The 15,469-nt window shown below is 34.6% G+C and overlaps 1 protein-coding gene and 1 pseudogene across 4 annotated transcripts in view; one reads left to right on the forward strand and one right to left on the reverse strand.

The window, feature by feature from the left end:
• Positions 1–15,469, forward strand: part of PDE1A (phosphodiesterase 1A) — a 403,386-nt gene that overhangs the window by 305,069 nt on the left and 82,848 nt on the right. For all 4 annotated transcript variants that reach the window (XM_066280225.1, XM_066280223.1, XM_066280222.1 and 1 more), the window contains 4 exons: positions 793–859; positions 4,140–4,256; positions 5,123–5,263; positions 13,587–13,687. In XM_066280225.1, the coding sequence (XP_066136322.1) occupies positions 793–859; positions 4,140–4,256; positions 5,123–5,263; positions 13,587–13,687 (426 nt within the window). The remainder of the gene's footprint in view (positions 1–792; positions 860–4,139; positions 4,257–5,122; positions 5,264–13,586; positions 13,688–15,469) is intronic.
• Positions 6,818–7,314, reverse strand: LOC136337929 (pancreatic progenitor cell differentiation and proliferation factor pseudogene; annotated as a pseudogene).

Consider the following 15,469-nt stretch of genomic DNA (forward strand, 5'->3'; position numbering starts at 1 on the left):
AATATTTTCCAAGTGACTATTTCTTATGTTGAACTCTAATATAAATTAATGATATAATCATTACATTATGGTTTTGTCTAGGTACCTTCAAGGAGAAGGTATTGCAATAGGGTTTAGGAATTGTAGCTTGCTTGTGAACTAATTATTTAAAAAGTAATGCACATAATTAATAATCAGTTCATTTTTTTGTTTCCAGGACTTTTAGAGAAAGCACACATAGAATAGAAGCTTATTACTACTTCTATACCTTAGGGTAACACATTGATTCTATTCTTATATGAATTGATGGGAGAATTTATTATATTTAGCTTTTGATGGGCAGCTTGTCTATTAAAAGATAGAAAAATTTAACAAATTATTAATTAATAAAAATATTTGTTTATGTTCTTATAAAAATGAAAATAACTTTATTCTTTTTGTATAATCTTTCTTAAATGATATTAATGACAATTTGAACAAACTTTAGCAACTTTATCATATACAAAGGACAGTCCCTTTTCAATAAGATGAAGTTAAGGCAAAGATATTTTTACCTAGAAACTAAAATTATAATGACTTTATAAGGTGGTTGTAAGAAAACAAAACAGTATTAACATGTATCGCATGGTAGGTGCTTAATAAATGGTGACTATTATTATCATTGTTATCATAAAGGCAGCCTGTAACTGATGGTAAAAGGTGAACTAGTCAAAAGTAATCTTTTCCCTTATATTTAAGACACAGTTAAAAACTTAGAATAAATAATACATACATATATATATTTATACTTATACTTATTTTTTTCTATTTTAGGATGTACAGAAAGTCCTACCATATGGTTGGTTTGGCTTATCCAGAAGCTGTCATAGTAACATTAAAGGTGAAACAATTTCAATTATTTTAGTTTTTAAAATAGTAATTTTTTTAAAATCTTCTTAAAATGCCCAGGAGAAAATGAGAATAGGTCTTTGCTACAGCTTACATATTGGTGTGTAAAAAATATTTTAACCATTTTACAAAATGTTATGTGTTCCAAGTTATGACTTATTGTAGACTTAATTGAGGATTTATTTATACTAACAAACTATATCAATGTATACGCAATGTGTGCACACACACATGGGTGATTTTTTTCTACTTTATGCTTTATTTACATGGACCTTGAATTCAATTTTAAGACAGCAACAGAACTTTCTGAATATACATATTTTGTTTTGTACATATTATGAAAAAGTTGAATGCATTATAAAAATATGTTTCAGTCAAATATGATTAAAGAACAAAACTTATATGGAAAAAATTGTCTAGAATTTTAGGTCTGAAAAAAATACAAAAAGTAAGATAAAATTAAAAAGAAAAAAGCAAAAAAATCTTTCTTTTCTCTGCAGATGAGTCAGACCTAGTCTGGGGTTCACTTGCAGAAAGTACTAAATGTATTAAAAACAACTAGAGTCAAAACTCAGAAGAGGAAATTTTGGCTCACTCTCCATTGTGTGTGTGCACGTTTGTGTGTGTGTATAATTCCTAGGTGTTTTTTTTCTGCAGAAGCATTTTAAAGGCTCATCATTCCACATTCCTTTTTTTCTTTCTGTATGGCTGGCTGCGGGGGCCATGCAAGCTCACATGTATTTGGGCAGATGGTAAAGGAACTGTGGAGCCGGAGGATGGTGGGCCATTGTGTTTATTAGAGTCTCACATCAGCAGAAGAGTAAGCAGGCAGGGAAAATGGTCTCTTCTCTCTCTCTCTCTCTCTCTCTCTCTCTCTCTCAGGACTCCCCAGTCAAAGGGCAAACAATAACAAACAATGACCCCTCCCAGTGGCAATCCACAATTTGCAATCTGTCGCCCCGAGGGCAAGCACCAGCAGCCATAGACTATACACACATGGTGCTGCCCCGTGCTCATGCACCAATCAGGCAAAGTACAAGTGAGCAAACCTAACACACTTGTTTGCTCAACACTTTCTATCACTTAATTAAGGTGGAGGAAGTTCAACTTTGTCTTCCCTAAGTTTAATTATGGTTTTCCTATACTATGAAAAATTTAAAAGATGTGTTAAACTACTTTATTACCTTAAGTTTATATTGCATTCTTTTGTCCTTTAATTTCCTTTTATATATTGCCTTTGTATTTGTTCTTTCTCTGCTGCATATTGGATTTTAATCTTATTAATTTAATAAAGTAGTTTGTTTTTCTTAGATGCCTTTTATATTTATGTTTCTAAAACTAATATAACTGAAATGTTACATTATAGGATATTACTCCTCAGCTCTTGAGAGACTTGATTTCCTCAACTATGGGAAAGTATACTACTTATTTGACTTATTTTAAGAAACTTTAGAATGTAAATGTTTTTCTAAATCATAGTATAAAAAAAACCATAAATTAACAAATTTAAGTAAGTATTTTTCCTGAGATATCTCCATATCTACTTTGTTCTCAATCTGACAATGTAAGGGTCAAGCACCTGCATTAGTGTACAAATGTAATCATCATTGTTGATGAAAATCCCCAAGAAATGGAGAACTAACCTTTTACCCAGTGGGAAACTCCTAATGGGATCTAAAAATAGCAGCTTTATAACAGTCTAAACTAATTTTTCTGTTAGCTGTGGAATTTGATAAAAGATTTGTTGGCCTTCTTTGAGCTTTACTGATAGTAAAATGGCTTCTTACCGAACTTTTAGAGATTTTTAATTGACAAACAGTTAAAATAAGTATTAAAGTAAGTATTTAGGGATCAAATTAGAGACAAATGCAAGAAATTTAACAAGAGTATGGAATAATTCAATAAATATTTCATTGGTGTTCCCAAGTGATTAAAAAGGCCATTTAAAGTAATTATTACTATTTTTCAAATAAAATATTTTTAAAAGAGACTGTTGGAATGATATGTATCAGATTCTCAGTTGAGTTTCAGCATGTTACAGTACAGACATCTGGCCTCCATAAAAATGTGTTCAATGAGTGAAGCTCTAAACATTGCCCGCTCAACTTCAGAATTAATGCACAGCTTTAAGGTTGTCCGCTTGCTTACAGATACTAATCCTGCAGTGTATGTGATCAGACCTTCTTTGCTAATAGTTTTGATAATCACTGGAACTTACTCTGCTGTGTTTCTTTAGGTTTTCTAATTCCAGTGTCTTACTTAGTGTTGGATCTCAAACTTTACATTAAAATCTCCCTACTGATGTATGGGACTGATACCACTTGTTACAAGTCTATTTTGAGGACTTCTCCACAAGTTTTTGCCCTGGAATTAATTACCTTAAGCAAAATCACGCAGTACCAAGGGACACTTACCTAGAGTAACTCTTTTCCTACAGAGCTGACTATTTCCCTAAGGAATTGCCTGAGATGCTAAGATTACCATCCTCTTCCTCAGTCAAAAAAACCATTTCCTTTATCTTACCATCTTTCCCTCAAGGAAACTAAATTAATCAGCCAAGGTTAGAGTGAGTAATGAGGTAGCATATATTCTCTTTAGGATATTAACATTTTAAAAGAAAGTATAAAAATATTAAAGATTATAACCAAATTACTAACTTCTATGGTGGAATTTCAGCAATATAACAAGTGGGTGGGTGGGAAAGAGAAATTTGGGCTGTCTTCTCTTTATTTCTCAATTAACATCACCTATGTCACCTGTAATTCTACATTTCACTCTGGAAAAATTATTTTGAGCATGAATTTGTAGAGAGATTTAGGATAAGGACAGTATTAAAGTAATATCAGGTTGCCCTGGCCAGATAGTGAGGTTGGTTAGAGCACTATACTGAGGCGCAGAGGTTGCTGGGTTGATCCTTGATCTCAGCACTTACAGGAACAGATCGATGCTCATGTCTTTCTCTCTCTCTAAAATCAATAAAATAAACATTTTTTTAAAAAAAGTGTTATCAGGTTTATTACATTGTTTGATCACGTTGGGATGAAGGGGAAGACCTTAGCCCTACATTAAGCTTTATGACCTGTCTTTTGTAAACCCATAGATACTAAATGGCGTTGTCATATCAAACGCTGGTAAAAAAAAATAGTAAAATGTGCTGAATTAAATTCTGGTTGCTGGATATATAATGCCTGACCTTTCCAAGAATTTTTCATGGAAGGAAACAAAGCTATACAAATTTGTCACCTAAGGTATTTCCTTTTTTTTTTCTACAGGAAGTTGATAAATGGTCTTTTGATGTATTTGCCTTAAATGAAGCAAGTGGAGAACATAGTCTGAAGTTTATGATTTATGAACTGTTTACCAGATACGATCTCATCAACCGTTTCAAGGTCAGAAACACGGACTTAAAGTGAAATGCTCTTAGAACTAGTTATCTGAATAACAGTGAAAACACAGAACATTGAATCATTAATGAATGCATTTTATAATGTTTCTACTTGACAGGTCACAGAAGTAGGGGAATGAGTTCAGGGATATAGTTCATGTTATGGTTATTCCCCTCCAACTCCCTGACTTAACTGTATATATCCACTTGGATATCATGAGTCCATTGTAACCTCATTCCAATGAGATACCAACATTTGCCTGAATTATTCACAGAACAGTCTTGTAGAGATTGAAAGCTATTTTAAAAAATATGGTCTTCTGTGTTCCTGAGACACAGAATGAACCTTTATTGGTAGCTTTTCTTTAACTAAAATGAAAAGGTTTTTAATTAACTTTATTTTGAGGCATTTACACAACAGATTTGATCCAGATTTTGAGTACTCTCCAGCTGTCCCTTTCATAACTACCTATGGAACTGTGACATTTTTAGAGCTGGAAGGTGCTGGGAAGTCATTCATTTTAGTACCTTGTATTACAGACAGAAAAACTATACTTTCCCCATTTTAATTGGGAAATTTTACCCTTTTAAGAACTAGCTTTCTGACTTGACCCAGGAAGATAAAAATATTTAAAGATGACAGTATGGGTAAGGCTGTTATTTCATGTAGTTACACAGCTCGGGTTTGCAATCCTCAGGATTAAAAGCTAACAGGTTGATGAAGTGGTTTTTTAGAACAGTCCACATTGAACTTCAAGAAGTTACTGCCCAGATCTGACCCACTAATGTGTCCCCTTCTGAAAATTGTTTTATATTGATTTAGAGCTACTCTTTTGGTAAAATGTGATCATAATTATTACTTTTCTACAGATTCCTGTTTCTTGCCTAATTGCCTTTGCAGAAGCTTTAGAAGTTGGTTACAACAAGTACAAAAATCCTTATCACAATCTGATCCACGCAGCTGATGTTACTCAAACTGTGCATTACATAATGCTTCATACAGGTATCATGGTAAGAAAGTCTTTGTAGCTGAAATTTGTGAGTTTGAAACATCACATTCTATTCCCTTAAGTTCTCATTATCTCTTTAATGCCCAAAGAAGTATTATAAGTAATAATCTTTTGGATTTTTGAGAGTTAATGAGTTACCCATAATATACATTTTTCAAAAAGTATTTTAACTCAGTGGTAAAAAAGATACCCAGAGGCAAATGAAAATATACTGTAAGTTTTCTAAAACTTAGACTATAAGACATTTTTGTTTGTAAATTCCTTTTCCTGTAGAAATCAATCAAGAAAAAGAAGTGACCTAGAGAAAGTCTTTGAAATGGAAGTTAGTTATAGAGCTCTTCCTCATAGCATCATGCTCTTCTAAACTGATCTCAGCAGGCTTTTCTCTTTTACATGCATTGCTAATCACAATCCAATCCTCATAAGTATTTGGAAAATTATTCATGTGAATTTTTCCATTTTCTCCTTCCTCTTCTTTCCTTCTGATAAATCCATGGATAAGTATATAAGTGATTCAAAAATTCAAACTTTGGGACAAAAGGGAGTAGATGGTAGGAACCATGAGAATGCTTGGAGTTTCTGTAATGTCTTAGAGGTCAGGCTGACTCTAGAAGACGAAAAGAAAGAAGCAGCTCTTCTGAAGGTTCCAAACTGAGGTGGGTTCAAAGGGTTGTATGTCAAGTGAGGTCCACAGATGTTAGTGACTTCTTGATTCCTCATGCATGCATCAACCTAAGCTGAAGCAGTGTCAAGAAGCACATGTAAAGAGAATGTTCCATCAAACCCATGACATGCATTGAGGACTTATTTAGAATTCCTAATCTGGTGTCAAGTAAAGTCCCTAGAACCACACACAGCAGGATGTCCTCAAGATTTTATAAACGTGCACCAGGTATATAATTCTCCAAGTTTATTGTATACAGAAATATTTCATCATTATTTTTCCCCCAAGAAACTATTAAGTGTGTTTACTATGTATATTTATTTGCTGTGATTCATCCGATAGTATCTCACGTGATGTCTAAAGAAATTGTCTCTTCTCTTTTTCATTGCCTCCAAAATGTTGCAGATCCATTGATGGATCTTGCTCCTGCCTCATGTTCCAATTATTTGTTGCTCAGTTACAAACTGCTCTAAAAGTTAGTGGAATAAAACACTAAGTGTCTGTGGTTAGAAGAGTCTCAATGAGAAGGTTTTCATTGGAGATCTCTCTGTGATTTTTAACCAGCTAGCAACTATGTCTAAAGATACCTGAGCCTGTCACTAGACGTACATGATGGTTCACTCACATCGCTGGAAGTTGATAATGGCTAATGGCTGGGAGTTGAGCTGGGCTTTTTTTGTTTTGTTTTGTTTTGTTTGTTTTGCTGGCTGCTTGTTGTTTATTTTCCATGTGGTGCAAGGCACACAGTTATGGGTGTCAGGAAGGCTCATGTGTGGCTTGGGTGGGAAAGAGCTGGGCTCCCTCAATTTCCTTTTTAGTATTTTGCTGTTTTGATAAAAAAAAAAAAAAAAAAAAAAAAGAACCCAACTGCTTCTGCTTGCTACAGCCTCCCTAGTCTATGGGGTGGGGTAGGGTGAGGAGGGGGGAAAGGAGAGTAGAGGAGTGGAGGGGGGGCTCAAAAGAGCCTAGTGCCTCTGGAAGTCTGGTGGCTGGTGGTGGCCACTCAGGAGGGGGCCAGGCATTGGCTTTGCCAGGCTGGCCACCAGACTGCTTTTTTGTGGCTTTCTGAGCCATGTCACAGGTGATCATGTTGCTAGAGGCCTGGGGAGATTCCGAGTGTTCTGGGCACTCCAACACTGTGGCCATGAATGGGAGAGTGGACTTCCCGAAAGAGAAGCTCTCCCACTAGTGACCTAGGTCCGCCTTGGGGAGACCGGGGTGGTGGGGGATGGCTTCCTCCGGGTACTCAGCACTTCACAAGAACTGTTACTGGAAGTGGAACCCAGGCGGCGTCGGTAGTAATCGTGGGTGGCCACAAGGGAGCCGCTGGAGGGGATGGTTGCCATGCTTTTGCTTGTGGACTGGTGGAAACCTCGGCGGCAGCCCCTCATGGACCTCGGTGCGTGATCACAGGTGGCAGGAATGAGGGCGCTAGGTCATGGAGCCCGTTTGCAGAGGCCACTCTGTGACCAAGATGCGTGGGGATCTGGGCTGGGCTTTTAAGTTCCTTATAATCTCACCAACAGTGCAATAGGAATATGGATTTTATAACAAGATTAAAAAGTAATATAAACTGATTTGAAGTTAAGTCCCGTTTGAAAGGAGGCAGAACTCTCAAAAACCTTCATTGACACAGTGACACGAGCCTCCTGTAACCTTCTGGAAGGCTAAACTGTATGTGTTGTTAACCTCATACCTTGTGTTTTCCTGTTTTAAGTTATATACGCAAGCATCTCTGAATTAAGGTGTAGCTATGGCTATGCCCATTGGGCTAGATCAAATGCAGTCATAGCTGGACTCGGTCCTTTGTGGAGTTTATTCGCTATTCACTCCAGGAATCTGATTTGATGTATCAAGGGAGAAAATAGAGATTAGCGATAATAAGTAGACACACAAATATTCAAAGATAGAACTTTAACATCTGTAAGTTTTTTCAAAGTAGTATATTAACCTTTTTTATACTCATTTCTCTTTCTGCCATGTGTCATGTGCACACACACAAACACACTCACGCACACAGAAACTCTTCTAAAGCGCTTTTGTTTTTAAAAGCTTCATTGTCACAGCTGTTTTCTGAATTCTGCTTTCACTTGGTTTGAGATGCATGGCAATTAATGTGATAAAGTGCCTCCTGGCACCTGCAAATGCTGTTGCACCTGCGAAAGTCATTTTAAAATCTTCCTGATAAAGCTACTGCTGCTTTTTTCCTTTCTAAGGCCTTAGACTGGAATCTAAGAGTGAGGTGCTGTACATTTCAAGTATTTAACTTTGCCCTTTCTTCTGAATTCTGTGGCTTTGAAAAGTTAACTCAAAAATGAAAGGTAAGATACACTCTTATGGAAACTGAACTGATTAAGTTTCCTCAGGAAAAGATGGAACAGAAGAGTAATGCTTATTTCGGTATAATAGAAGAACTGCTTGCTTGGGGGCAAGGAGATGCTAACAAGAATTTATTTAAGTTTCTGCTTAAGTACAATTCTTTGGTCACAAGTATAAAGGGAGCTAAATAAAAGTGCCGTATTTCAGCTTCAGCACCTCTGCTCTGAAGGTGACATTGAAGAGATGAGGGATGTTATATTATTGGGTAAATAGAGAAATTTAAATACACAATGTGACTTGACCTTCAGACTTCCAAGGAAGAGCCCTTCCAGGTTATAACAAGCCATTTCAGCTCTTCTGGAAGACTGAGGAAGTCTGATGCAGCCCGACATGACTCTTAGGAAGTTAAAGTTATTTGTAAAGGTTATATAGTCACTGCTTGACAGGACAGTGACTTAATAATTGCAAATATAACTACACTCTACTTTAGGAAGGTTGGTTTGCAAAGTTATGATTTTATTTATTCTTTAGCATAAAAGTATCAGTGGACTCCTTGCTTACCCCTCAGTTTGACTATTACAGAAAAAAAAAAAGTCTGGCAGGAGACTCTCAGTGTTGTTCTGGATCCAGAAAATATAGTTAAACTAAAGGGAGTAATAAGAAATGTTATGATAGATGGTCAAAGGAAAGGCAAAATAAATTTACAAATTTGTTGACTATATTGTCAAAAATGGGTTACATTGCCAGTTTGACAGTTCTTGAAAAGTTATTTTAAAAAGCTTTTCTTTTTGATGAAAAAGTAGCGTTAGATGAATTTTAATTTTCATACATATGAATGTTTGTTCTATAAAGAAAAAGAAACACACACACAAAAAATACCTTATTATAAAGTATCCCTTACATTAGTGTTTTAGGTGACACCCTGCTGTTTCAGAATAATCTTATCAGTGTAACATTTATGGAGCACTCTAGTAGCAGTCCAGCACTGTCAGGCGACTAATGTATCTTGTTACTTGGAAAATGTTCAGAGGACCATTGCTTGTAAGGGATTGTGATGAAGCCATTGTTCTTCAGTTTGTTAATGTCATGCAGACCTCCTGAGGCCTGACAGTAGGCAGTGAGAGAAAGCTGATGTTAGTACACCCTGGGTTTTTCCCTCTCTTTTGTCCTTTACTTTGGAGCCCTGTGCCACAGAGACAGTGGTATGGGCAGGTCAGTCCATTTGCTGAAGGGCAAATGCTTCACTGAGTGCTGCCAAGCCACCTCCAATGTCTCCTTGTATATGAAATCATTGGGGCCGTGGCAAGGGAACACTTGCCTTTGATGGCTCCTGGCATTGTGTTCTCCCTCAGTAACACTAAGAGTAGAAGAAAAGAGATGAATTGTTTCTTTTGGAAACTATAGTCCATTTACTACACCCAGAAATAGCCTCCCGCAACAGCACTGACATGACTCAATTTTTCTCCAATCAGTCTACAGAAAACATGCCATTATGTTTCTGCTCTGCAAACTATGTATGTTGGGCAAATAAATTTGGAAATTCTGTTTTAATAGATGGATTCTCAGACACTTTTTGGAAGAGTAGAAAGAGTATAGGTTTTTGAGGCAATCAAACATGCATTTGATATCCTATTCCAACACTTGCTACCTTGTTCACTCTCTACTTTGTTTAACCCGGTCACTAATACCTTGTAGTACAACATTGGGGAGTCAAAATTATCATATATGTAAAGCACCTAAATTAGTTCCTGAAATATATATAATAGCTATTAACATGCATGCTAATATTAGTAAAAAATCAATTTATTATATTATGTACATTAACATGTATGCTAATATTAGTAAGAAATAAATTTATTATGTTATGTACATTAAATTTTATGTATTATTATTATAGACTTGCATTCTATACTAGGTAAATTATAGCAAACTACTTCAGCCTATTCAAAGGCAGATAAAAAAGAAATCTGAAAAAAAAAAAAGCAATCTGTCCAGCCCTATAATTTCAGATAAAAAGAGTTCTTAATTATGGTCTTTGGACACACCAGAAATTAATAGTTAAGTGTGATTTTCTGTTCTGAAATTCTCCCAGCCCTTGACATCCATTTTTTTCTCTATTACAAACACACATACACACAGAATAATTTAACTGTGAAAATTAACATCATACATCTTAAATCAAAGCTCTGTTAACTTTTATTCATCCATATATCTGGTTAAATTGTCCAGAAATCCTGCTTTTGAAACTTTAGAAGAATGCATTCAGCATATTGCCTGCCTTTAGTAATGAAAGCTGTTGTCATCCATAGGAGAAATATTATGATTCTGGCAGAAAAGAATCTATGGAATTGGACAGATTTTGTTTTGAATCACTGCTCTGCCACTTGAGGGCTAGGTGACTTTTGACAGGTCCATTCACTTCTTTAGGATTCAGCTTTGTTATCTGCTAAATAGGAATAAATATATTCATCTACCAAATGGTATACAGAATGGTTATAAAAATCAAATGACACCATCTAACTTAAATTTTCAGTTAATGTTAGTTCCTTTTCCTTCCCTTCCGTCATCAATGTACATGCTATTAATGGCAGTCATATCTCCTTCTAATATAATTTGAGGACTTCTCATTTTAGGATAAGGCCATCTGAGCACTTCTCTAGTCAAAACACAACCTGCAGTATAGATGAAGCACAGTCTTGTACTGCTTATTACTTATCCATTTAACCTCTTATTTCTGTTCATCAGGAATCAGAAGAGCCTAGCTTATGTCCTGCCACCATTCTAGTTGGGAAGAGTGATATGATTCAGACTCATTTGCTCTGCTTGTCCTCTTGAATCATTTACAAAATTCATAAATTTAAGCATCCATTTTCTGAGTTCGAATTTTCATTTGACCGGCATAGAATAAATCAGCTTAAAATTCTTTCTCTAATACAAAATAGATATATTTTTAAAAATTAAATGTTAAAGTTTCTCCCTTCCCAAATTATTTTATAATTTTGTTATTAAAATTTTATTATTAAGACTATAGCGTGGCAATAAATAAGAAGATTCGTGGAGAAAATACTATTTATGAGAAGCAGAGATTAAGAAGACCATAAACAGGAAACACATGTATAATCAATTTTGATAACTAGAAAGATGATAATTATAAATACTTATTATGAGATCATCTGTAGTATTTTTTATTTTTTTTACAATTTCAGTTTCATAGTCTATATTATTATAGTAAACATTAGATATTTTTTAAAAATCACAGTTAAACCTGTGTATCTTAAATATAACCAATAAGAAATATTTAAGGCATTCTGTGATTTTTGTTTTCTAGGAACAATTTCCTTTAATAGAACAATGGGTTTCTGGGAATACAAAAAAACTGGTTTAATTCCATTTGCTATTCATTTCATGGGGCTTAATTCCACAGTCTCATTGGGGACATTGGAGGCTCAGTTCCAGTTCAGCCTATAATACAGGCCTAAAAGGATTACTTTATTTCTTTTAACGACTCACAATTAAATGTGCGTATAAACACAGAACAGCTGGTTATTTCAACTCTCTTTTATTCTGAAAATCATCCACCTATGAGGCATTTATTTCTGAATTGCCTTCACTAAAGATACGTTAACTCGCCATCATTCTCCAAATTAAATGGCTTAAACACTGTGTTTAAAGTTTTAAGTTTAGTAAAATGTTACTCATTCTGTATTTTACTATATGACATGACTTGCAACAGGGAGAGTGCATAGATTAACTATAAACTTCTTTTAAAAGCCACAAGAGAATGACTGCTAATTCTATTTTCGCAGGAGTTGTGGCTGCGAGGGAAAATAATTTATCTGCCTGAAGATTAACAACGATTTAAAATCAGGATTGTCTGACTTCAGAGTCTTCACCCACTGCTCCTTACTACTTCCTCTTAATGCAAGACTGATAGCTTATGTGACAGGAGCAAAACTTAATAAGAACATGCCCTTGTCAACTATGAGACATAACAGTTGTCACCTCCTTTATTTTTGGTTCTATGGACCTACAACAGTTTTGCCTTTTATACAAAATTTAAATTCATTAGCTCTAATAAAGGCAGCTATCAACTCTTTCCCATGCTCTGTACTATATATTTTCAATCATACTTCACTTAACTCTCCCAAACAACTGTACTACTGGCAATTGAATTTTCATATGAACTTCTATACTGTCATTCTATATTTTCTCTTTCAATTTAGAATATCTCTGTTCCCAACCTTCCATTTAGTTGCCAGACTTTGTCCGTCCTAATTCCAAGACCCTTTGCCACTTTATTGTGACCATTTAACATGTATGCGTGTAGCTTGCATTTTCATATACAACATACAAATTTATGTTATATTTTTCTGTTGCTTTGTACAAGATCTTTAATTGTTTCAAGTGTATGGAATAAACTTTATGTCATTTTGGATTCTCCATTCCAAATGAGTTGTCCAACAGGACTTCCTGTAATAATGAAGTGCTTTGTAACAGCACTGTTCTTTATGGTAATCACCTGCCATCTATGGCTTTTGAGCAGATAAAATGTGGCTACTGTGACTATGAAAGGGAACTTAATTTTACTAAATTTTATATTTATTTTTTTAATTTAAATAGTCACATGTGGTTATATTAGTGCTGTGAATGTGTTATGCACAATGTGAGCAATAAGAAAACTATTAAATTATCTAAATGAATTTCTAATAGTAGTGGAATTTTGCTAAACCACCCAATAGATAACAAAAATAAAATTCATATGAAGCAGGTAGTCTGGATCTTATGTGAAAGCATTTAATTTTTCATTGTTATTAACTTTAATTGTACAGACAGAGAATATATGTGTTATAAAGAACAAATTTGGTAAATCCTTAGAAACTCTCCAAATCTTTAAATATAAAGACTAAGTTAAGTTTCTCTGATGAGCAAAGTGAATCAACTCTTTGATAGGAAAGTTTTTTATAGAAATGTCTTCTACAAAAATTAAGCTAAAAGACATTTTACTGATGTATGAACTGTGTTAAAATTCAATTAAGGCTATGAATTCAAAATCCAGTCAAGGTTCACCTTTTAAATCATAAAATATTACTTCTTTTTCAATTAGCAAGAAAAATTTTAATGTCTGGATTTTGAACTTATAAGACATAAAACAGTCATTGACTCATGAAGTATTCATTATTATGCATGATTAATAGAGGTGAAATAGAAAGAAAAATTATTTAAAATCAATAAAACAATTTTATATGATTCATTATATTGGGGGTACTGAAAATCTTTTTTGTAGAAAGACAACATAGCCGTTGCTTTCTAAACATGTTGGTATCTCTCTTTAATGTACTAGCACTGGCTCACTGAACTGGAAATTTTAGCAATGGTCTTTGCTGCTGCCATTCATGACTATGAGCATACAGGAACCACAAACAACTTTCATATTCAGACAAGGTAAGCTAGATAAAGTATTAAATTTTCTAAGATAAAACTTGGAATTGTTTTCTGCTTATTACTTTAAGAAGATTAAAAATAATAATGGTGATGTCTAGTTAAAATTAAAAAAAAATTCCTTAAGTTGTAATCACTTCAATTACCTATTATTTACCAAGAATTTTGTATATATTTTGTGGCATACTTAGCAATCTACAGAACATAAAAATGTATAATATATATTTTTCTCTGCCCAGAATTTACACTCGAACTGTATCACAAGTTAAATGTTTATTTATTAAAACAAATTTTGCAATTTATGGTCAAGGCATCAGTTTGATGTCATTATGTATTGAAAGTAATAACACTGCACTTCTGGAAAAACAATCTAAAAATCAAAGCAATCTTACTTCCAGGTGAGCATGAAATGTTAAGTTTAAAATAATTGGAAAATGCAATTTTAAAAATAATGGAGCGAATGGCAGTTATTAGATTCAAAATACCAGTGTATTCATCTGTTAGAGCTGTCATCCTAAAATGCCACAAATCTGGTGTTTTAAATAACAGAAATTTTCTCACAGTTCTGAATATTAGCAATCCAAGATCAAAGAGTAAGCAAATTTTATTTCTTCTGAGGCCTCTCTCCTTGACTTGCAAATAGCCACTTTCTTGCTGTGTCCTTACATGGCCGTTTCTTTGTGTGTGAGCATCTTTGGTGTCTCTTCCTTTCCTAAGAACACCAGTGATATTGGGTTAGGACCCCACCTGTATGACCTTATTTAACCTTAGTTATTTCTTTAAAGACCTTATCTCCAGATACAGTCATAGTCTAAAGCAGTGGTCCCCAACCCCCGGGGCCGCGGACCAGTACCGGTCCATGGGCCATTTGGTACCGGTCCGCAGAGAAAGAATAAATAACTTACATTATTTCTGTTTTATTTATATTTAAGTCTGAACGATGTTTTATTTTTTAAAAATGACCAGATTCCCTCTGTTACATCCATCTAAGACTCACTCTTGACGCTTGTCTTGGTCACGTGATACATTTATCCGTCCCACCCTAAAGGCCTGTCCGTGAAAATATTTTCCGACATTAAACCGGTCTGTGGCCCCAAAAAGGTTGGGGACCACTGCTCTAAAGTACTGAGGTTTAGAATTTCAACATGTAACTTTTCAGGGAATGCAAGTCGGTTTGTAATAGGAAGATGCTTTATATTTTTTGGTTGCTCAGAACTCTCCCTTCTTGGAAGGCAGAATTGGTTGAGGACCCATCAGATTCCAATTCACTTTATATGCATAGGATCCTGAAGTTTTTGTCTTTCAGTAGGCAGATCTGCTTAATTTAAGGCGGAGATGTAAGTTAAGAGATTGATGTCTTCCTGGAACCACCTTAAAATTCTACTCTTGTTGAGGAAAAACTAAACCTAGTTATTTGATTGATTTTTAAATTAAGATAATTTATTTTATAGAGAAGATTTAGGTTTACAGAAAAATCAAACAGAAAGCATAAAATTCCCTATGTTCCTTCTGCCTACTTCTCAGCTTCCCCTACTGTTAACATCTTGCACTGTGTGGTACATTTGTTGCAATTGATAAACCATTATTGATATATTATTAGTAACTAAAAATTACAGTTTACATTAGGGTTTATTTTTTGTGTTATACATTATATGGGTCTTCCAAATGTATAAGGCCATATCAACCATTATAGTAACATATAGGCAATAGTTTCACTGCCCTACAAGTCACCTTACTTCACCTTTTAATTCATCCCTCCTTGCCTCCTGTAAAGCCAGTAGCCAC

This window comes from Saccopteryx bilineata, chromosome 5 (assembly GCF_036850765.1).
Source record: "Saccopteryx bilineata isolate mSacBil1 chromosome 5, mSacBil1_pri_phased_curated, whole genome shotgun sequence".
NCBI lineage: Eukaryota > Metazoa > Chordata > Mammalia > Chiroptera > Emballonuridae > Saccopteryx > Saccopteryx bilineata.